We start from the raw sequence: 23423 nt of genomic DNA, 5'->3' as shown, positions 1-23423 counted from the left end.
TTTGAAACAGATTATCTGATGAAATATTAACTGATATTACCTGTTATTCAAATAATGTAGGCTCCAGTAAACTCCTTCTTCTTGCCAGTGGGATATGAAGAGACAACGTAACACTGCAACATCGAGAAATGTTGCAGCTCCAACGTCACCTTTAGAACACTGAGGGGACTTCGGGTCCGTTTCTAGGGATTCTCTTTCCGTTGAGGAGCTTGTTTTGGGCTTGGAATCGTCTCCTCTCTAAAAACACAAAGATGGGAATCTCTATTCCGAATTTTGCAATCATGCATAGCTTATAAAACATTATTTTCTTCCATCCGAGTAGAGTATTTTGAAAATCGGTTTCAGATTATTGCAGACAAGCGTATTTTAAATAACACTAGTCTTATAATAGTTATGTACACCAAAAATCGGCTGCGTAGTTTGTTGAAATAGAATGATCAAATTCCACGATAAGGAATGTAATACCAATACTTTGCTTTTACATATCGAGTATCAAGGTAAATTGAGAATTTCCTTTTTTACAGATTTACGGAGTACATATCTTGATTTGATAATCAATTCAGTAAGCAATTAACTAATTCTATTTCGAATATTATTGGTAAAACATAAAAACGTTTTGTCTTCAAAATCAATTTGAATGAGTAAACAAATAATCGAAACAGACTGTTGGAAAATTGCATCTATATAAATGTAGATAATTGTTTTACTTTCTAAAATCATTTCAGACCTAGGAAAACCACAAAGTTCGCTGACCCAAGATTAAAAGTTACTTGGGTCTGCTGTGTACGTTATAATGGAAGGCACAATAAAGAAAATATACAATACTCACACCAAATGTGTCGATTCGGTCAAAGTCGAATTTAGTCGCTATTTTCTCGGGTCGAATTGCTTGAGCAGGCTGTTTGTTTCCCCTCAGGCTGGTTGACTGATGTAACAGACTGGCATCAGCAGTGTAAAAGGATGGGTCAGTTGGATTGCCCCCAATAGGCAATTGAAATATCACAACGCGTTCTTCCTCAACACTGGATGCCTCTTCGGGTATGGTCTCCGGAAAAGCAGAATCCTTTGGCGAAGATACATAAGACATTTCATCATCGTGCTTTGGTGTTTCAGAAAACGAAATGCTGGGTGGAGAATCAATTGCATGATGCGCACTTTCTGGTTTTTCTAAAGGACAAAACATTTTAGGCTTGTAGTTGTAGAAATATAATTATGCATATTTACTTGGGGAAAATACCTCCACGGAAGGGGTTGTGCTTACTGAGTTTAAAAAGTTTCGTGCTTTCGGTTTCACTGGTGCAATGAAGCATGGTGCATTGGGTGCTCGATATTCCCACATCCCCTGCCACATTTTCAGGCCATTTTCTAGCCGAATATTTTGAAAGTCCGACTCTTTCAACATATGAGCGATAGGAGCAAATAAATAAACAAATAACTGGAAAAAATGTACCTGTAAACGCTATGAGAATCTATCTCGCATTTATATTTGTTACCGAAATAGTAGGAATAGAGAACAAATAATTCTGTTGTTTTCTTATTTCTTTGGTGGACTCTAATTCATCATCTGCACACTCCTCTGCGGCAAACAGTAATATCCAATGCAGTGTGTAAAGAATTTTAGTTTCCGCGGCTCCTAGTGCCTGTAAATCTTTCACACTGAAATAGCATAGAGCTTAAGTTATGCTTTGAATTTTGTTATCGTTCAATTATTACCGATTATGCAAGAGAGCTCCTGCGCAGTGCATGACATGGGGTAGTGCGGCCTGAACTAACCTCCATCGGGGAATAGATTTAAGTGCAGCATCCAGTGATGGCGACAGACCATAGAACATGTTTTGCACTAGCGTCTTTTCGAACGACTGATAATTTAATCACAAAATTCATTGTTAGAACTTTACAGTTGCTATCAAGTGATACTAGTTTTTTTTACCTTGCACGCTTCTTTGAGTTCCTATTCGAATGTAAACCATTGTAGATAAATAGATACATAATTGAATATAAAAAAATGATAATTAGAAATAAGAATTATTCGAAGCATGTATCAGTCAGTTTGCAATATAAGCAATAGACACTTGTTAGTTGATGAGCAGCCTCAATACCTAATACCCGGAAGCATACAGTTCAGCGATACGCAAATGAAAAAAACATGTATTTTTGTACAATTAATATGATGCGATGTTCAATGATATATTGGTTAAAACAAAATAAATGGATTACATTAATTCATTTTATAATATAAGGAGTGTATCGATAAGTAGTTAGCAACATTAAAACAGTTATTACTCTGAAACGGCTTGATTACTTGCAGCGTGTTTTGCTGTGACATGTTTGTTTACATGTCAATAACAGCTGCGCAATCGATTGGTTTCGGTACGGTTTATCGTTTCAATGATGAGTCGAATTGATCCGGAAACGCAAAAGAAAATTCTGCACACTTGGTGCTCAGAAAGTGGTGTCACGTACAACGAAATTGCAAAACGGGTGAAAGTGCATCACACCAGTGTCAAAAATATTATCGAGAAGTTCGGTAAGACGCTTTCTATGAAGGATTTGCCTCGATCTGGTAGGAAAACGGGTCCCAGCTAGCCCGGCCGGGGCTTAAAAGTGGTTGAGTACATCAGGAAAAACCCATCGGCGTCGACGCGGGATTTGACCAAGCAGTTCAACACCAGCATCGGGATGATTCAACGGATCAATGTTCGGAACTCCCTGGAAACGTACAAGAAACAGAAGGTGCAGAAAAAGTCCCTGGTACAGCAAGTTCAGGCCAAAACAAGAGCGCGAAAACTATATAACCGGATTCTACAGAATAAAGACGGATGCATCCTGATCGACGACGAAACCTACGCCAAGGAAGACTCTCGAGCGCTGCCCGGACCGCAATATTATACGAAATCGGTGTACCAGGACCTGGACGACGCTGACACCACGGTGGCGATGGAAAAGTTTGGGCAGAAGGTGTTGGTCTGGCAAGCAATTTGTACCTGTGGTTTGCGGTCGTCGATTTTCTTCACGAATGGCACAATTAACGCCAAGGTGTACGAGCAAAAATGTTTGAAGAAGAGAATGCTGCCACTGTACAGAAAGCATAAGGCTCCTCCAGTTCTGGCCGTTTTTTTCCATTTTTTAAACAAACTACACACCAAACTCAAATTTTGAAGTTCGGTTTTTTTTACAGTTTTGATATGTAAAATTTATTTTTACAAAAAAATAATGTAAATTTATTCCATTTTACCGACTTCGGTAAAGCATTCACCAGCTGTCGGTAATTCGCATGATAACTTTGCTGAAAAGTTGCTTCTTCTTTACAGGCGAATTTTGTAAACATTGAAACGTCATCGCGTCTACACTATTCAGTAAAAATTTCACCGATTTTCAGTAGTAAATAAATTAATACGGAAAAATATGTAAACAGTGCTGAGCTTCGGTGACTTTTTCTGAACGCTTTCGGTGAAAAGAAAACCTGTCGAATCACGCCATTTTGTTGTTAGAAAAAGACTTATCGGTGTTTTTAGTGAGTTATAAATATTTTTACCGGATAATGGACAATATTTTAGACTTGCTCGGCAAGGTGAAGGATCTTTCAGTAAGTATATGTATAATGCTTTCTAAGTTTTCTCACGTTTTAGCAAGATACGCAAATTTCTGACGAGTATATCATCTGCTGCCGGAAAACAGTTCTGGGTTACATTGAAGGGCTTGTACGATGCATTAAGTGACACATTATAAGTAACCATCTTCTACTGGATGTCTCATTTATGCGTCGTCTTTAATAATTCAATTGAGTTTTATCTCACATGTAAATACCATTAATAAATATAAACTACCATTAGAAAAATCTGATATACTTGTCAGAAATTTTCGTATCTTGCTAAAACGTGAGAAAACTTTGAAAGCATTACACATATACTTACTGAAAGATCCTTCACCTTTCCGAGCAAGTCAAAAATATTGTTCATTATCCGGTAAAAATATTTATAACTCACTAAAAACACCGATAAGTTTTTTTCTAACAACAAAATGGCGTGATTCGACAGGTTTTCTTTTCACCGAAAGCGTTCAGAAAAAATCACCGAAGCTCAGCACTGTTTACATATTTTTCCGTATTGATTTACTTACTACTGAAAATCGGTGAAATTTTTACTGAATAGTGTAGATGCGATGACGTTTCAATGTTTACAAAATACGTCTGTAAAAAAGAAACAACTTTTCAGCAAAGTTATCATGTGAATTTACCGAAGTCGGTAAAATGGAATAAATTTACATTATTTTTTTGTAAAAATAAATTTTACATATCAAAACTGTAAAAAAAAACCGAACTTCAAAATTTGAGTTTGGTGTGTACCATTAGAAAAATCTGAGATTTTTTCAGGGTCATTCTTATTAATTGTATTATTTAAATCAAATAGGAAGTTTTGTAATATTCAAGAATTCCAAAATTTATTCCGATTTATTCGTAAAATTCACCAAACTTCGGTAGTAAGCGATGAACCAGTCAGTGAATTTTGACAGTCCATTGTTGAGATGAATTTTACAAGTCATTCAGTAAAACGAACTTTTACTGAACTATTTACTGACTGTTCAGCTGTTTGAAAGTCAGTAAAATTTTACCGACATCCGTAAATATGATTTGGTGTGTACAAAACGACTTTACTCCAACCTCGATAACTCAGCTGTTTCTGGTCGGATCGACTTAAAATTTACTACGAGCGCCATCTCTGCTTTAGTCTCGGGACTTATTGATCCATGTGTTACAGTGTCCCAAAACATGCAGGAGTTCAAAAAAACTGGACAGCTGCCACCAGGAAAGTCACAAAAGTAACTGTGCAGAATTTAATGAAGAATGTCAAGTCCAAAGTGCGAGCGTTTCACAGAAACTAGGATTTTCTTCAATATAGTCAGTGAAATGCATAAAAATGTAATTTTTCTACAATATATCGGAAACTGATGTCAAAATATGTTTTTTTGCTTTTTTATTCAATAATCAATGTTGCTAACTACTTTTCGATACACTCGTTATTCCAGAGTTAATGACCGATTGACAAAACATTTTTTCCAAGATATTTTTAAGGCACATTTATTTAGCTCTAAGATGCTAGGGACAACCTGACATAACAATCGAAATGAAACATCTGAAATAGGCTTCGGCTGAAACACATGATATGATGCAATTGTGATAACTTGCATAGAGAAGCTCTTTATATTCGGTTGTAGTAATAAAAATATTTCAATCCGCTGATTGGTGAAATTATTAGCAATTTGCTCTCTTTTTTGTGCGTTTTGTATTCAACACTACTATACATAAACCTGGTAGCAATCACATTCCTTCCCTTAATAAAACATATTTCTACTTATTTCGTTAAATAACATATTATAGTATTTCGGTTTTCATTAGTTAACTACTAAAAATTACATTATAGAGAAAAAACCATTTATAACTAGTTCAGGTTTGTTTGTATAAGTACATTACTTCTATTCAAAGTAATCGCCCTTATTCTGAATAATGTCGTATCGATTTTAAGATCGTATTTCATTTGTATTCCTAATAACGCTAACAAAATCAAAGGTATCGTCGTTATTCAGAATAAGGGCGAATAAAGTTGGCTATTGGTTGAGGTCATGGAAGAGGAAGGAAACTAGCATACAATAATACAAATAAAATTGAAACTCCAATGGTATCAATGAAATAATAAAAAAGTTTCATGTAAGGGAGGTCACGACAAGCAAGAATGTCGCGAACTGGGACATTAGATAGTCTACCTTGAGTACGCAAGGAATTTATTAGTTGAGATCTGATATCACGATACTACACGCATGTCGAAACGCAATGATCAATATCGCTATAACCTGCGTCACAAGCACAACTATTAGTCTTGGAAAGTCCTATACGAAGGAGGTGTACGTCAAACGTGTAATGATTGGATATGAGTCTGGACATCATACGAATGAAATCCCTACTCACATCTAGTCCCCTGAACCTTGCCTTTGTCGATATTTTAGGAATAATTGAGTGCATCCACCGACCCAGATCATCCTCATCCCTAGAAGCTTGCCAGTTGGCAAGTATTCTTTGGCGAGACGCGCTATAGTATTCGTTGAAAGTAATCGGTCGCTCATAAATTTCACCATCAAGAGCACCACGTTGGGTTAAATTATCGGCTCTTTGATTGTCTGGAATGAAAAAATGAGCTGAGACTCAGACTATAGTGATTTGATGATTATTATTCAATATGTCGTTCAGGAACTGTCTTATTTTGCCTAAGAAAAACGGTTGATTTTTTTGCAATGACCGAGTGGAACCATATATTGGAGAAGCCAAATGAACTTATTCCGTGCATACGCGCTATCATTTCGTCACTTTGGACCTTGTTATACTCTAAAACGAACATTGGGTTACATCCTGGCCGTCACCCGACCGACACCCTATATCCAAACATCTTCTCTGTCCATCAAACACTAGTCTTCTCGCTTTATGCCTATTTTCCGCTCAAGCACCGAGTAGGAGAGTGTATTTATAAACGCTTTTCACCTTATTTAATGGTGCCAGTCGTGGGCTGGACATCGACAATGGTTTTTGCAGATTAAAAGCTTTAGTTCCGGTAACTAAAACCACGCCATCATCTGCCAATTGTCTTAGTGTGCATGAGGTTAGTAGACAGCTGTCAATGTCGTTCACTTAAAAATTATATAAGAGCGGACTGAGGTGTTCTGAAGGTTGCCAAATCGCCATATAAAAAATACATCCGCTTCTCTGACAAAAGGTTATGCAAATAATTATTCATAATAGCTGGAAACCCATGTTGGCGGAGCTTGTCTGAAAGAACATTAATATTCCAGTAATCAATGCTATAATGAAGGAATCAGTTGTTAGCGAAGTGTCTCGCTCTTAAATGCATTTTTCTTGCATGAAATTGGACACATATTAACGCAAGCATCTGTTAGGTCGTCAAATGATATGTCGTCACTCTCAAGTCCTTATCTAATGCCTCCTGTTGTTTATATTGTTGAGTTGCGTTTACTGAATGATATCGCTTCCCGCAGTAGTGGCAGGATAAGAGGGTGCAAGCAGGCCAGAGTGCTATAACCGTATCGTAGGAAGAATTTAATATCCGTCGATGGTGTCAGTTATGTGTGGTGGCGGGGGTTGATGCAGATCTAACAAGCCGGTTACTGTTAGGTGCAATTACGAAGAAAATATGACTCGGAATAATTGGCAACGAATAATGGAATACGAATGGAAGCTCATACCTAGAACTACAAATCGAATATTGCATACCGGTTCTCCAAACTCGCAGCTTCGATATCGTAGCACATAATAAAGTTTGTTGGGTGACACGGGAGAGAGTAACGGTAATGGTAATGGACACTCATACCATGTTTAATATTACTTTGGAATGTGTGATTCGAAGAGTATCGGTTTTAATACTTATATTACTTATGCTAAACGAGTTGTAATTTTTATACCATTTTGTTATTCTGATTATTATTATTATCATTAGTTCTTATGCATCGGGTGGATTGAGGGATACAAAAATTTTTTCAACGTGTTATCTCTGGTATAAAACGCAATAAGGTGCAAAAATTATAGCTGTATACAACAGAAACGCAACGAACTTTTTCGAGGTATTAGGTATTTTTCTCACAAGCAATAAAGCTGATTAGGAAACTAGCACATTATTATTTACACTTACATGATGTCCAGGTGCGTGTTGACAATACTATACACACAGTTATTGTATTATTGAAATAAATATTATGAGAACACCGCAGTTGTCGAAACATTGTATTTAGGCAATAAATGTGGCATAGAGAAGAGAGAAAGCATAAAGAAATATGGTTTGGAAAAAAATACATTGAATTATTATTTACAAGATATCAATCAGTTTTCCATATATATACATACATTGATTTTGTTTATAATGATACGAAAAGAAAACGGCACTCGTTTTGTGCTCATCAACAGAAATTGGCAATTTACCAATAACATCATACCATACAAATATGTCCAAACGATGTGACAAATATTTTATCGTTTTAATTAATTAACATGGATGATACTGCCGCTTTGATTTCTGCTTATAGATCGTAATAAAACCAGACCTATAAAGTTGGCAAGATGGAACTGCTACTGAGCAGCGTTTTGGCAACTATCGCAAGTTTAGAGTCAGTGTCAAAGGGAGGACTTGTTGGTATAGCATAAATAACATAGCAGTAGAATGTGAGGTGGTGAAAATACCCGTCGACACTATATTTTCTATCGAGTTATAAACAGCATTGTGTAGAAACACTGTTGAATGCTACAATTTGGTATGGATTCGCTTATTGTTGGATGTCAAAGATTATTATAACTAGTATTTAACACGCACATTCATAACTCGATGCGGAATAATTGTACACTATATGCAGTTCCGAACTAAAAGTCCGGGGAGGACGAGAAGTCACGTCCGAAACTGAGACGGTTAGGTTTGATGTATGAATTTGAGGGAAGCTCATTAGACATTAAAACAGTTTTCTTTTACAAACAGGCGCAATATACAGCCAAAATTTTACATGAGACATAGAGTCCAATTCTTCCACGAAAAGCTGCAATATATAGCGAAAATAGTTCCATACAGTTGATCGTATATTTCAAATCTAATGAAAATTGTGTTACTGTTGGAGTTTTGTCAAAAATCAAAATATGTAAAGAACATGTGTTATTGACGAGATAATTCTTACATATAACATAAAAGAGGGAATTTAAATCAATCTTCAGCTTACCATACAGCTAGCTTCGTGCAATTTTCCCAATTTTGGCCGGATGAATGGGGCGATTTGTTGCCATAGGAATGTTTGCACCGGAACAGGCACTCCTAGATCTTGCAGTCCCTCGTCCATAGGATTGTTGGTATCACTGGGGGCCGCCATGCCGAGAGTAGTTATGAATTACAGTAGCAATAGTAGCGGTAGTAATAGTAGTAGCAGCAGCTATGGTGGTAAATCGGTGTTAAAGCCGAATAGGATTATTATTAACATGTATTGAAACTAATTCAAGACTTTTGAAACGAAATGAAAAAAATATCGGCGGTGGAATCTGTGCAACCGAATTGTGTAGTTTTCTTACTCATTTGCAAAAATGTGCCAGTTTGGTGAATTCTTGATTATTGTTTGTTTGTTGAAACAATAATACGGCCCGATCAAAACATTGCTATGTACATTTTTGCTTTATGTTGCAATTTCTCTCAACCTATATTTTGAAGGACTTGTCGAATATGGTAACAAAAACCGACTGTCAAATTTGGTAACAAAAACCAAAATACGTTGAGTTTTGCAATCGATCTGAGGGCTAAATTCTTCAAAAGGCAAGTGGATCAGTGTTGCAGTGTTGGAACCATCAGGATCCCTATGATTTCAAAAAATTCCATGAATTCTTCAGTTCAGTTGATATTTGAAAAAATGTCACTCAATGTATAATGAATCGTTTTACGCTTGCTATTGCCATGACGAAAATAAGTGAAAATAGATTGAAATCTTTCTCCAGGTGTACAGAAATCAGTACCTATAAGTTTTTACGTTTAGTTATCATCCAATCTCTCTCTTTGACTAATAACAGTTCCATCTAGTTTAGAACCTGACGATTTTTGTCTCTTTAATAACTTTTGCTTATCGTTTGTAGTGGCAAATGAACACAATTTTTCATTATCAGTTTCTATTTTCTTCACGGAGAACCCTTCGATCATAAAATTGCGATATCGCAGTTTTTGATTTTTGCGATAGTTGATTTAACTAATTTCTTTTTGATTCAACCAATATGGTTTTTGATTTGCATATATTCAAGTAGTTGAAAAATATATTGTTTTGAATGCTGCCAAATGCCGGAGACAGTTGAAAGCAAAACAATAATCGCAATGCAAAATCAACAATTTTTCTAGTTGAAATCTGTTCGCGTCGCTTCAAAATGTCAATGAAAACAACATCGATGGTTAAAGCGTTTGGTGAAATTGTGTTCATTCGATTTGAGAAATTTATGATAACAAGTGTTCATCTAACAGCGGTGTTGTGATAAAGTTAACCTTGTTTAAGATGAAAAAGATTTGGTGACAAATTAGAAAATATTAATGAATGATCATCTCGTAATCTTTCAGGTATGCGCAAAAATTTTATGCTTCAAATTCGATCATTGACTGTTTTACTTCCAGCTGTTTGATACCGATGATGATGTTCATGCATTAGCAATAAAACGATTTTTGACATGAATTTAATTTATAAAAGTAACAGGAACGAAGGGTTTCAAACACACAGAAGGCGCTGCGATTGAATGGCGCGTTTGAATTGCCATCGCAAAATTCCAATTCCCAGCGGTTGATGCACCCTAGCTCATATAAATTGACTAAAATTATCGGTGCATAACTTTAGTTCAACCGTTTGAAGGCATCATCTTTCAATACTAATTTTTTTCACTTTCAATACTCATGTCTAAAACAAATAAAACCGATTTATTTTTCAACCAACAGAATTTTGTTTCAATAACAACACCAGTTATTCCAACTAAAATATTTGTTGAAATTGAAAGGTATGTGTCCTCACTAATTGACAGCATTATTTTTCAACCAATGAAATTAGTTGTTTCAACCATCGTTTCTGCTAATCGAAAAACAAAAATGACAGTTTAGTTGAAACACCAATCGATTAGTTGTACCAAATTTTAACCAATCGAATTCAGAAAATCAACTAATATTCTGGTTGAAATGGGATCGCGGGTGGTTCCGTGTTGGTGTGATTCGAAGCAGTTATTTAGGTACTATAATTTACACCTTTCCGATCCGGTTCAGTTCCGGAACTATTCCGTGCACGGACGCCACGGAGCTTAAGCAGCTTAAAAAGTTCATGAATAGCATTCTAACATAAAGACATCCGTGTGCAATAGTACTTTAATAGAGCTATCAGTTATTCCACACGTTTCAATAGTGTATCCAAACATCCAGTGTCCAGCTCAGTACCGAGACTAACCGGACAAGACAACCATGAATACACGTATTGAAACGTGCGGAGTAACTGATAGCTCTATTAAAGTACTATTGCACACGGATGTCTTTATGTTAGAATGCTATTCATGAACTTGTTAAGCTGCTTAAGCTAAATCATTCCCTTTTATATTTTTTCTCTTTTTAAGGACAAAGTATAGTAGTCAATATTTCTTTTTTCTATTTGCGATATTCACCTAACCAGATACCTTTTTGTAGAAACAGGAAATGAAAATTATAGAATGATAGTACTCAAGGGAGAGAAAGGATGTGAACATAAAGAACAGAACCATGCCGGTTTGGATAGTAATTGGTAAAATACCTTTATCACTACTTTCCGATATATCAGAGACTCGGGTGATTCGCATTGATCAGATGCCTAAGCCCTCTGGTAGAATGTAAAAGTTATGTTACTAACAGAATTCTGCTCGCTTAAATGACCCTCTGTCACGTCTCACCTTTCCGTTCTACATATTCACATCCTTGATCTCCCTTGAGTACTATCGTTCTACAATTTTCATTACCTGTTTCTACAAAAATGGTCTCTGGTTAGGTGAACATCGCAAAAATCAAAAAAAAAATCTCTCTTATCCGAACTTTTGGTTGCTTGGACATACTGATTCATCAAAGTGTTTGAGTGCCTGGCCCATGTGTTTGGTTGTTAAACTAAACTCTCTTACATAAAACACTGTATATTTCGATTCCATGTGTTGATGTTATGATGACTATCGATACTTCCTGGAGATTGTTATGTTAAAAAATGTTAAAATGTTAAAAATTAATGGTTCAAGTTTTCCAAAAATTCAAGGTGGTAGGAACCAGTTTGTCCATCCTTGATACTTTTAGAACGGATGTGACAAAAAGGTTTCAAAATTTATGTTTCATGCCATTTAAAAATCCAACATGAATCGATGTTTTACTTTGAAGCCATGTATGACGACTCCCTGTAATATGTGTATATTTTTGGAATATAGCGAAAATTATTGTTATAATGATTGTCGTTTCATTTACTCCGACTCCAATACTTAGGTCGTAGTTTGAATGAATCGAAAAAAAAACAGAAAAAAAAGAGGAAAGAGGGGTATTTGAATGAATCATCTAAGTAACTTTAAAAAAGTCGACAGTAAAATCTAGTTAGAGGATATTCTTCAAAAACATTACAATATTGATTTTTTTTGGAAAAATAATAAGATAGAATCAATTATTATCATAGTACCAATTTCCATTTTTCTAGTTCGGCGCCAATCTAAGGCCTAGAAAGGATCTAAACCCAGGAAAATGAGTTTTTTAATAAATAATGATTATTCTACGTTTTTTTAAAATTGAAAAGTTCTAGAGCGTAATCCTAGGAGAATGAGTAAACAGGAGTTTTTTTTATTAAAAAATGATAGTTCTTCAATCCTTAATCAAAGTGATTGAATTCAGTGCAGTTAATTACTATAGTTTCTGATTGAATTCAAACATTTCTATTTGGTTTTAAAAGAATAGAGAACTGTCATTTTTAAATAAACAACTCCAGTTCACTTATTCTCTTAGGTCTAGGCTCTGCAGTTCTAAAGAATATAGTTGAAGATTCATATAATCGCGACTTTTTAAAAAGTATACCAAAATACTGATACCTGCAAAAACCCGCGACAACTCGCTATTATTAAATTTGTTTCCAACGATATAGATTTAGTTGCTCCCGTATTTTCTTCTTCGAAATATATAAAATTTCCTAAGAACCGCCCCGAAAGAACCAGTTCTCTCGGTACAACTATCAACGTCGGAGTGGTTCCTTGAAACGAACTGTTTTGTCAATCATTGACCACTCCACTATCCTTTGACATTTGGTACGATTACATTTTCATTGCCATTGACGCTGCAAAAGCTATTTAGCGCTAGGCGGCTAGTTCTGCTGTATGAAATGCGTATTATTTTCGTAATCTCGGGTTCAAACGAATAAACGAAGCACCTTGTTTATTGTAAAAACAAGTCGTCGGTGAAATTTTCAATTTTATTTTCTCGTATACACTAGTATAATTTTTCCTAATTTCCATTCCTCTGTCTGCTACGAAGTATTTATTTAATGATCATTTTAATTATCTTACCAAAAATTGTAAATACAGTTCACCAAGCAAAAAAGGGCACCTGATAGATTTTGATCATGATCAAAACACTACTTCTACAGTGAATTAATATTTCAACGTTCAGTGTATGGAAAAATAAAAACAAATTGTATTGAATATATTTCTGAATTGTTTCACTTAGTCTTTAATTGTAAAATTTGAAAGCTAGTATCACTTCACATAATTGCACTAAACTCCTATCGATGTTATATTCTGCTTCAGTGTTCAAATAATAACGAATCTTCTGCCTTTCAGTTACTTTACTGTCCCTGCGAACACAATTTATGCTTGCTCCTTGTGTTCACATTCACCAATCGTCAGCAGTTACTAGATTCATGTATATATTGAACAGATAATCTAGTATTGACCAACAGAATACAGAGAACGGTTCACGAGGAGGAGATTTTCGCTTTCACAGCCAGATTTTCCACCCACTGAAAGCACACGGTTACACAGCGGAAGCGAATGAAGCAAAATTCCAAAATGTCGCCATCATGATTTTTCTGACATCGCATCAATTTTCACTTTTCCATCCTATTTTCTTCTTCAAAAGTGGTTGAAAAACGGGTAATTCGCGTAAGAACTAGTTTCCATTGATAATGGTTATGCAGAAGAAGCCATATTGCATAATAAAAGGCCTGTTTCGAGATTTCATCTCAATTTTCACACAAGCTTAATAGCACCTTGTCATCCATTGTTGGAGCTCCACCCGAATTTTCATATTCAATTTTTACACTTATTCGATGCACCAAACCGACGAAAGTTGTGAGTAATTATCAAAAAATTATACGAACATACTTTTAACACACATTTTACCTAGACATTAGTAGTTTTAGAAGGAGATAATTTGCTTAGCAACGACCCGAAAAATGAAGCGACGTCATTTTGTTCCAAGCTCCCGGAGATGGTTACTGGTTTCCTAGCAAAGCAGAAATGAGAAGAATTTCATGGAAAATGCTGATGGAACTGCCATCGTTCATCTTTCAGATTTCGGAATTTGCTCCTACAGTTTGCGAAAAACCCGAGTATGCGCTCTCACTTCGGTAATTTTGTTGGTAAACAAAACCACGTGTATTCATTCATAAAACGCATAAAACCGAATAATCACGTGTCAGCTTCGGTTTGTTTACATCTTGCTGTTGGTATACGAACGAAAACAAGGATACCGGTTTGATATGAAAAAGAAGAGAATAGAAAATGTAATGTTTGCAAGATTTCCAAAGGATGAAATGAAAAGAATCGACTATTCAAACACTTGTTGCCATCGTCTCGGATATCTATGGAAAACCGAACACTACCGCCATCGAGCGTAGCCATGGGTCATAAATTTGTCTAGATTTTCATAGAGTACGAGATTTGCACACGATACCAATCTGCATGCAACAATCTGTTTGGTTTGGTAGAATCGAGCTGAGATGTTGGAACTACTTGCTACGATACCAAATGTAAACAAATTGCCTTTAGTTATGCATACAGCAGAACGAAAGTTTCACCGTCCGAAACTTACAGTTCTTCAAGCATGGACCTCTGTGTAACGGTTTTGTTAAGTTATATGAAATGCAAAATAACAAAAAGTAATCGTACTTATGTTTATATACGCCCATCTATTAAAATCATTAGTTTCGCACTTTCTACCGCTTAATTTTCTCGGAGCTGAACTGAAGTGATTTTAGAAGAAGATCAAATGGCGGTCTCTGTTGGTTCCTTGTTTCACATCGTTCAATTTTCTTGGAGATGACTTAACCTTTCTCAACAAGTCAAGGTTCGTATGAATGCTGCTATTGATTCATTGATCTAGCTGGAGACCAAATGACTGGTAATGGTTTGGGAGATGTGATCTTATATGATAGTTGATGAGTCCAATATATCTTAAGTGCAGTATTTAGATTGTAAGTAAACGATATTTTTTCGAAGGGAGTGGGTCGCCGAATGCCATTTCTCCGAAAGCCGTCTCGCCGAATAGGTAATTTCGCCGAAAGTCGTTTCGGTCATCTCGCCAAAAGGGTCATTTCGCCGAAATGTATGTATGCTTACACACTCAATCGTCTACATATATGTGTAAATATTTATACATATAAATGATCGCTTTTACTTCACCAATATTTATATGTATTAATAAATACAAATATTTGCACACATGTGTACGTATATTAATACATATATACATAGGGTAAGGGCTCCCTATTTCATCTCATTTGTAAGGACGTCGCCTTCAAACCCCGATTTAGCCACTAAAATCACTGTAACTATTTCATATTACTGCTTTATTCGCCTTGCTCCACGTTGAGAATAGAATCACATTTCTTGGAAATTCAACTAATAATTATTAAACAGCTAAAAATACTAATGATGTTTTCACTACTCTGCTCCTAATTTCATCTCAATGGATTTTTATCCATCCTATCGTTGATCTTTTATTCATCCTATAAATTAGCAATGGCGACAGCAATCAAAACCAAATTTTCCACTATTACACTCTCACCCGCATACGCATGGCTGCCAGATGGCTGACTAAACGCTGCCAGCTGGAAAAATATGGCTGGGCAGACATTCTGGTGACCGACTGTCTCACCGCTGCCCGATATAAAACTCAAACGATACAACCGTACCCACCATTATTATTATTTGTAAAAAAAATACTCGTTGAATTATCTAATTAATGAGGCAATGGATTACGGAGATCTAAAGAACTATCTTTTAACATCATTTTATTAGTAAAAACAGATAGAACAGATATAGACTTTCTATGCAAAGTAATACATATTATCTATGAAAATATCTGGCATCTCTGTGCACAGCCGATGAAACACACACACACTTCACAGCGTTATGTTGGCGTATAGCGGAATGAAACCAGTGCTACTAGATTTGCCACAATTGTTATTTCATTAGTATTTAACACGTTCTTTCTTGTAATATTCGAAGCTGAAACAGTTTCATTGAAAAAGTAATATCAATAATATAATTAAACTAATGTCACGGATACCAAAAACATACTTTTTGATGATAATTTGAGGAAGATGAACAATTTTTGTTTTGTAACATTTTGAGATAACTTGGCAACTTTGCGAAACCAAATGAGATGAAAACAAAGCGCAATCAAGTGAACGAAGTGAAAAACTTTCATCTCATATTTTTTAAGACTTTTATTGTTTGTCGGGTAATTTTTGAAGTTTATAATCGTTAACTAAACAAGTGGCAAGTGAACATAACTAATTATGAAGTCATCCAGCATTCAATGATAGTGTAATTGTGCGAAATAGTGATCATGTTTTGAGACGAATCGATTAGTAGATATTCAGAAACATGACGAACTGTAAATCTTGAGACGAAAATGTGTCCAAAATTGAAAAGTGAGTTTATTTTATATGAAAAAAACGATCACCGAAGAATTTAAAACCATTTCTTTCAATAAGAAAGTGTGACAATAGCTTTTCAAATCATTTTAAAACATTTCACAGTTTGCTTCCGGTAGGTTGTAAAATATTATTCATGTTCAAAGTTATGAGGTGAAGGGATGAGATGGAAATAGGAGCTCAGATGAAATAGGGAGCCGTTGCCCTATATAAGTTACGTAAATAGAGGTTTGGGTGTACATCATATTATTATTTTTTGTGTTATTATGTCTCCTGTTAACTGATGTGGCGCAACCAAATAATCGAAGCCAAGATGGCCAGCTGAGTTGGCCGCGGACCCGCCGTGCGTCGGCCTCCCGCATACAAACCTGTAACCACCTCGTTTGTCCGGTCTACTCAAAACTAGCTTTCTTTGCTTTCTTATGTAATGCTGTATTCCTGCAACTTTTATGATAATATTCTCATGTTAGCATGTTTTGCGTTCATTTCAAGCAGATAAATCTTGCACAACATTTTTGCAAGTTTTGAATTTTATATCATTGTTTTTCTAAAACTGAAGAAAACTGCACACACTGACCTAAAAATTCATGAGGCAGTCAAAACTAATCATTCTTCCCTTGCGGAGAGCATCAATCATTTCACTAATTTTTCTTTTACAAGAGATTTAAAGCAATTTCGACGTATATTGTGTCCGCTACAATTATGATAGCCGTTTGGAAAGTTTTTGATAAGTTGCACAATTGTTATAGTTACTCCCGTTTCACATGACGATGTGAAATTTATTGCAGAACTTTAGTGAAACATAAACAAGTTGGTGATTTACTGCACAATTGTTTTAGATGTACTTAAAGTTGGTCTACAGTGATTTTTTCGGTAGTATTGTGAAACTTAACAGTAATAAGTTGCACAACCAATTTTAAAATATTCAAAAATATTTCTGAACATATCTAACATAAATAACATTTCTAAATCAATTGTAAAACATCTTGAAAGTTCAATAAGTTACATTTGCTACTTGGGGCATAATACATAGATGATAATGCCTTTAAAGTGAGTGTGTACAATGCCTAACGAATTGTCATCGCCGTTTCAGTGACAGTTGTTCTTGTTTTCGTATTATTCACGCTCGAAAATGCCTGTTTATGTGCCCAATACTCGCCATTTGCGGGAAGTTTTACTTCTCTGTTACAATTCGAAAAAAAAAAATGCAGCTGAAGCGCATCGAATGCTCTCAGAAACTTACGGTGATGCTACTCTGAGTAAAAGAACGTATCGGGAGTGGTTTCAACGTTTTAAAAATGGTGATTTCGATGTCGAAGACAAACATGGTGGAGGAAGAGAAAAAACCTTCAGAGAGCTTCAAGAAGAGCTTGCTGAATCGTTAGGAGTGAGTCAGCAAGCCATTTCAAAACGTCTCAAGGCCCTGGGCATAATTCAGAAAGAAGAAAACTGGGTGCCTTATGAGTTGAAGCGGAGGGACATCGACGCCGTCTATGATGAAAAGTGGGTTCGATACGATAATCCTAAACGCAAAAAATCATGGGGAAAGCCCGGACATGCTACTTTGTCGAAGGCAAAAACGAATATTCACGGCGCCAAGGTTATGAGTTGTATTTGGTGGAATCAGCTTGGTGTTTTTTACTACGAGCTTTCAAAGCCGGGTGATACCATCACAGGAGATCGCTACCGAACGCAACTGATGCGCCTATGTCGCGCGCTAAAAGAAAAGCGGCCACAATATCAAGAGCGACATGTCATTCTCCAAGTCTTGCCCCACACGCCGTATTCTACAAATGTCGCCCCTTCTGACATCTTCCTATTCCGTTCGATGGCACACGGCCTAGCAGATCAACATTTTCAATCCTTCGAAGAGTTGGAAAAATGGATTGCTTCATGGAAAGCGTCAAAAGAGCCGGGATCCGAAAATTGCCGGAAAGATGGGAGAAAGTTGTCGCTAACGACGGACAATACTTTGAAAAATACATCTGTAAGCAGTTTTTCGCAATAAAGCTTTTAATTTTGGAAAATAACGGCGGAAGCAAAGTTGTACACCTGATAGCACTATATTTGATTGAGTTACATCATTATTTCGGAGTACAAGTAGGGTAATTCTTAAAAAAAATCGAATACTTCCACTCTAATATGGAATTTTTCACCCTAACGACAAAATGAAAAAAAAAATGCGGGTCCAGTTTTGTTCGATGAAGAACAATAGTTTAAAATATTACGAATTTCTGAGAGATCGTATATCGGTTTTCTCAAGGAATTGCTAACTAAACAAATTCAACTGATATCTTTTTGTATTGTCTATTTAATCAACTAGGGTCTGGTTCTGGAGGGGTTTGATATGCGAGAACAGACACATCATTTAGACAGAGCTGGTTCGAACATGGTACCTTGCAATGAATCTTATTCGAAGTAGATGTAGAACTCGTTCGTTCAATGTGCGGGCATTTCCACTTGCAAGTGAGATAGATAGAAGTTTTGTAGATGCACTATGGTCTATTATGGATTCATAATGAATAGTATCTAATAAAAAATAAAACAGACTATTTATCACGGAGATCTGGGACGTACATCAGAAATTTAAATTTAAATACTCGCTAGCATTGCTCATTTTCATGTTGATATGAATCAGAATTTTATTCATATCGGATTTGGAAGTGGGTTTCGATGTCGAGCTACACTTTTTCTTCTATTAATTGTTTGTTTATTGTGGTTTTCTTCAGCTTAGCTTTGGAACTGACAATTCTGGCATTAATAAAAATTTGATTTCACAAATTTCACAACTTCGGAAATTCTCGCTGTACTGCACCACTTAACCATGTCCATATTAGTTCAAATTTAGCATAGGGATGTTTTTGAGATATTTAATCAACAATTCAACAACTATCGCTTTGTGTCATCCATTTACCATACATCCCATTGCACCTTAACACACGATTATGAGAAGATATCATTGCATTGCATTGGTGTTCTGCTTTTGTGTTTATGGAAAGTAATAAAATATTATAAAAATTCTCATTGTGATTCAGTCGGAGACTTTTTCAATGCCATGTGATGTCTAAAACTCTCATATGTTTTGGAACAGTGCCCGGTGCCATGTTTATCACATTATTGCCATTGAATTTGTAATTCATGTTTGTTGTAGGTGTTTTTCTGTATAGAGAGCCTTGGTGCTTCATTGAACAATTTAAACAAGTAATTATCATAGAACAAAAAGTTTGGAACGTTTTCAATTTGGTTAGCATATTTTGGATGTATTCCACTTGTTAGTTTGAATGAAGTTGGCTTGGAAGAATTATTTTTATCGTTAAATAATAACAAAATTGAACATTGAATAGCTGCATAAATACATTCATACTTCCCATAGAATATTAGGCGCTGTTCAGCATAAAGATCACACGTTGGCGATGAAATCGAATTGTTTCACGATTCAGCTTGTGTGCGCTTCCCACAGGTTGCTGGCTGCGATACATACTCTGAAATGCTAATGATAAATTGGAATCCGGATTGAAGATTTTACCTCTCGGTATTTGTTAGTGTGCTCTTCAGTTTGTAGTCGGTGTCGACGCGGGGCAACTTCACGATATTTAAATATAGATTTTTCGACGCGTTCGTACACTTGGCGATCCGATGTACTTGGTGGTGATTCATTTGTAAAAATATTTGTTGTTGACGTCACGTATCGCGTTTTGGTCTCATTTGTGCTGAAAATATCTCTTTATACCCAAATACAGTCTGTCAATTGCGTCTGACTTGTTATTTAATTTTATTTGTAATTTTGTAACGTATGATAGGCAACCTATACTTCAGTGTTCTCGAGTAGCTATATTGCGTAGCTTCATATGATTATGCATATTAGTGGGGAGCAAGCATAGTATTTTACCTTTTTTATAAATATTAAAAATAGGTAGAATTCGCTCAAACTTTAGAATAAAGTGGACCTAGTGTCATATGATGTTTTATGTTTAAATTTTGACAATATTGGTCACAGTTGACCTTGTAAACAAAATGTGTTTCAAGTCTTAGATTCCACACGGTTATAGATACTCCTATGGCTTGTCATAGATGGTTAAAATCCGTCTATTTTTTATGACAAAATCGATATTTTTGTGTAAGCGACTTTTCCCTCTATTCTAGTAGTAAGAGTTCTGAGCGCTGCACGATAAAGCGATGTTTGTGAGCAAAGTGAAACACGATTTTTAATAATGTTGTATACAATTGTTTCTAGGTATTTAAAAGACTTTGTACAACACCCTTTTTCATAACATTTTGCGTTTCGATTTATGCACGGTTAGTTTTTGGTAATATAATCGTTTGCATATGACATATGTATTAGAAAGATGACAGTGTTTTCGAATTGAAAAAAACAATTTCATAATTATATTGATTTTAACTGCTTACAGCAATAATTGCTGGAAGAACATAACTTCTTATTCCCATGTAACATTCAAGTCAGTTTGTCGTGATTAGCAAATGTGTGTGTGACAAATAATGTCATTTAATTTTCTCAGACTTGACCGATTTCTACAAACTTAGATTCATATTAAACGTTCTATGCTTCCATATCAATTCCTGAATTTTACTTGGATCCGACTTCTGGTTCCAGAACTATAGAATGATATGTATAACCAAATGAAAATAATGTCACTCATTTTTCTCATGGATCGTTGAACCTCAATCAAAGATTCAAATGGTTTCATTTACAATTTCATAAAAACTTCTTGTATTTTAATCAGATTCGATTTCCGGTTCCGAAGGATGATTAGTGTAAAAATTTCGATTTCACATAAATTGATCTTATTTCCAAATAAACTTATTTCCGTTATACCGGTATTTGGTTTCGATTCCGTTCGATTTACAACCTCAAAAATAGAAAAAGAAAGTTTTTTCTGGTCCGAAGAGGCAAATGACCTTGCGGTTAAAACCTCTACAATGAGAAAAGTTAGAACACATATTTTCATTTTTTTGTATATTTAACCCATAACTCCGGAACCGGAAGTCGGATGCAAATTATATTCAGGAATTTTTTATGGAACCACAAGATCTTTCATTTGAATCTAAGTTTGTAAAAATCGGTTCAACCATCTCCGAGAAAAGTTAAAGCAAGAAAACGTTACATACACACCTACGCAAATACACACACAGATATTTTGCGTACTCGACGAACTGAGTCGAATGGTTTATGATACTCGGCCTTTCGGGCCTAGGTTCAAAAGTCGAGTTTCACAGTGATTGCATAACCCTTCTATATGAGAAAGGCAAAAAGGCTTACAATCCGTTAGGTGAATTTAACTAATTTCGGTTACACTAGTTTCCGAATTCCGGTTCTGAGATTGTTGAAAATAGAGGAGCTCAATAGTTTTTCAGAAGAAGGCAAAACCGAATTTCATAACCAAAAATTCAAATTAAAAGACTTATGGTTCTATACAAAATTACTGAATTTGATCCGATTCTGGAATTACAAAGTGATTAGTTTTCTATATTCAAGAAAGAATTGTAGAAAATCCTCAAAGTTGGGCTCAAAACTATTCCAATTTGTACGTTATGTTAATTCATGACCATACGAACCGTTTGGGCTATGCTTGTACCGGTTCCGAAAGTACCTTAAATAATGATTAAAAACCAAGTGGAACTCATTTCGATATGTCATGGAATGCTCAATCGATTTTCACACGTTTAGATTTAAATGAATAATTTTATGGTTTCATGCAGTTTTTCTTTTCGACTTGCAGTTTAAAAATTGCAGGGTAATGAATGACTAAAATTTCAAACCACCACTTAAAACAACTGTGCGAAAAACTTCAAAATTCGTCTAGATCGGGTTCTAAATTGTTTCAATATTTAATCATATAAGTTTCCGGTTTCGTAACTACCAGGAATAGTGGTCTAAATTATTAAAACAAAGCATACTGCTATGCTATTATGCAAAAAATTCTAAACTTCTAACGCTTTTTTTAATAATAAATAGTATAGAATCTGCTTAAACTTTGTAAAAATAATCCAAGAACCGAAGGACCGAGTTTCGTATGCCAATCGATCCAAGTCGACCAATTGAGCAAAAGTCTACGTCTGTCTATATGTGTGTACAGAACTTAAAGGCGTAGATCTCAGGAAACGTATATTCACCATCCGATTGACAAACATTTTTATACCTTGGTCTGACTTACAGGTCTGATTCTTGCATTTTGCAATATAGTTAATAAAGTTTTAGGAAGCTGCATGAAACCCCAAGTCAATAGGTAAATTAATAATATGTTAAATAAAGGGTAAAAACGTGCTTAATCCACCTAGCAGTGAGGTGATACCTTTTTTTATCAATCCGTGTTTTTGTACGAATATTCTTCGGTGTTTCAGTACTCATGACATTATTTTAATGACCGTCGTTTTAAGCGGTAATTTAAGATTTTAATCACTCATTACTCTGTAATGTTGAAACTGCAAATCGGATCGAATTTGAAATTCGAAAATCGGTGTAGACCTGACTTCACCTGAGAAGCTGTATAGCATACATTTGTTCACCTGAGAAGCTGTATAGTATACATTTGTGTTTCAATATGTTTCAAAATCAGTGTAGACATCTTTGGGAAATCGTAGCGCGAATTAAATTTTTGAATACCTTACGAATCAATAACTGAATACCAAAAGCAAAGCGAAGTCTTGGCATTACATTCCTTTTGTGGAATTTTGCCTTTCTTTTCCAACAGACTTCGCAGCCGATTTTCAGCGTACAGAATCATTGCATGGCTAGTACTACGATCCTACTGTCACTATGAATCCTTTCAGGTCGGGGCTTGAACATATGACAACTGGCTTGTAAGACCAGCGTCCTATGCATTGAACCACTACAACTGAAATAAGTTTATTTGGTTATCGACTATCCAAATCTGCAAACCCGATAAGCCTGATTAGTTTATGTGAAATAGACATTTTTATACTAATCACCCTGTATC

General features: G+C 35.5%; 1 protein-coding gene across 1 annotated transcript in view; it reads right to left on the bottom strand.

Annotated features, from left to right (window-relative positions):
• LOC131440520 (protein unc-80 homolog) overlaps positions 1 to 14070 on the bottom strand; it is a 33292-nt gene extending 19222 nt beyond the window's left edge. Inside the window, exons 1-9 of the mRNA XM_058611871.1 lie at positions 13928 to 14070; positions 8761 to 8967; positions 7692 to 7718; positions 1931 to 1951; positions 1714 to 1859; positions 1494 to 1656; positions 1225 to 1435; positions 830 to 1167; positions 41 to 237 (exon numbers count right to left, since the gene is read on the bottom strand). Of these exons, the coding sequence (XP_058467854.1) occupies positions 41 to 237; positions 830 to 1167; positions 1225 to 1435; positions 1494 to 1656; positions 1714 to 1859; positions 1931 to 1951; positions 7692 to 7718; positions 8761 to 8907 (1250 nt within the window). The 5' untranslated portion in view covers positions 8908 to 8967; positions 13928 to 14070. The remainder of the gene's footprint in view (positions 1 to 40; positions 238 to 829; positions 1168 to 1224; positions 1436 to 1493; positions 1657 to 1713; positions 1860 to 1930; positions 1952 to 7691; positions 7719 to 8760; positions 8968 to 13927) is intronic.
• Between the last annotated feature and the right edge of the window lie 9353 nt (positions 14071 to 23423).

The sequence above is a fragment of the Malaya genurostris genome, chromosome 1 (genome assembly GCF_030247185.1).
Source record: "Malaya genurostris strain Urasoe2022 chromosome 1, Malgen_1.1, whole genome shotgun sequence".
NCBI classification, from domain to species: Eukaryota; Metazoa; Arthropoda; class Insecta; order Diptera; family Culicidae; genus Malaya; species Malaya genurostris.
Note: the sequence above shows the minus strand (reverse complement) of the source record. Positions and strands in the feature narration are given on the sequence as shown.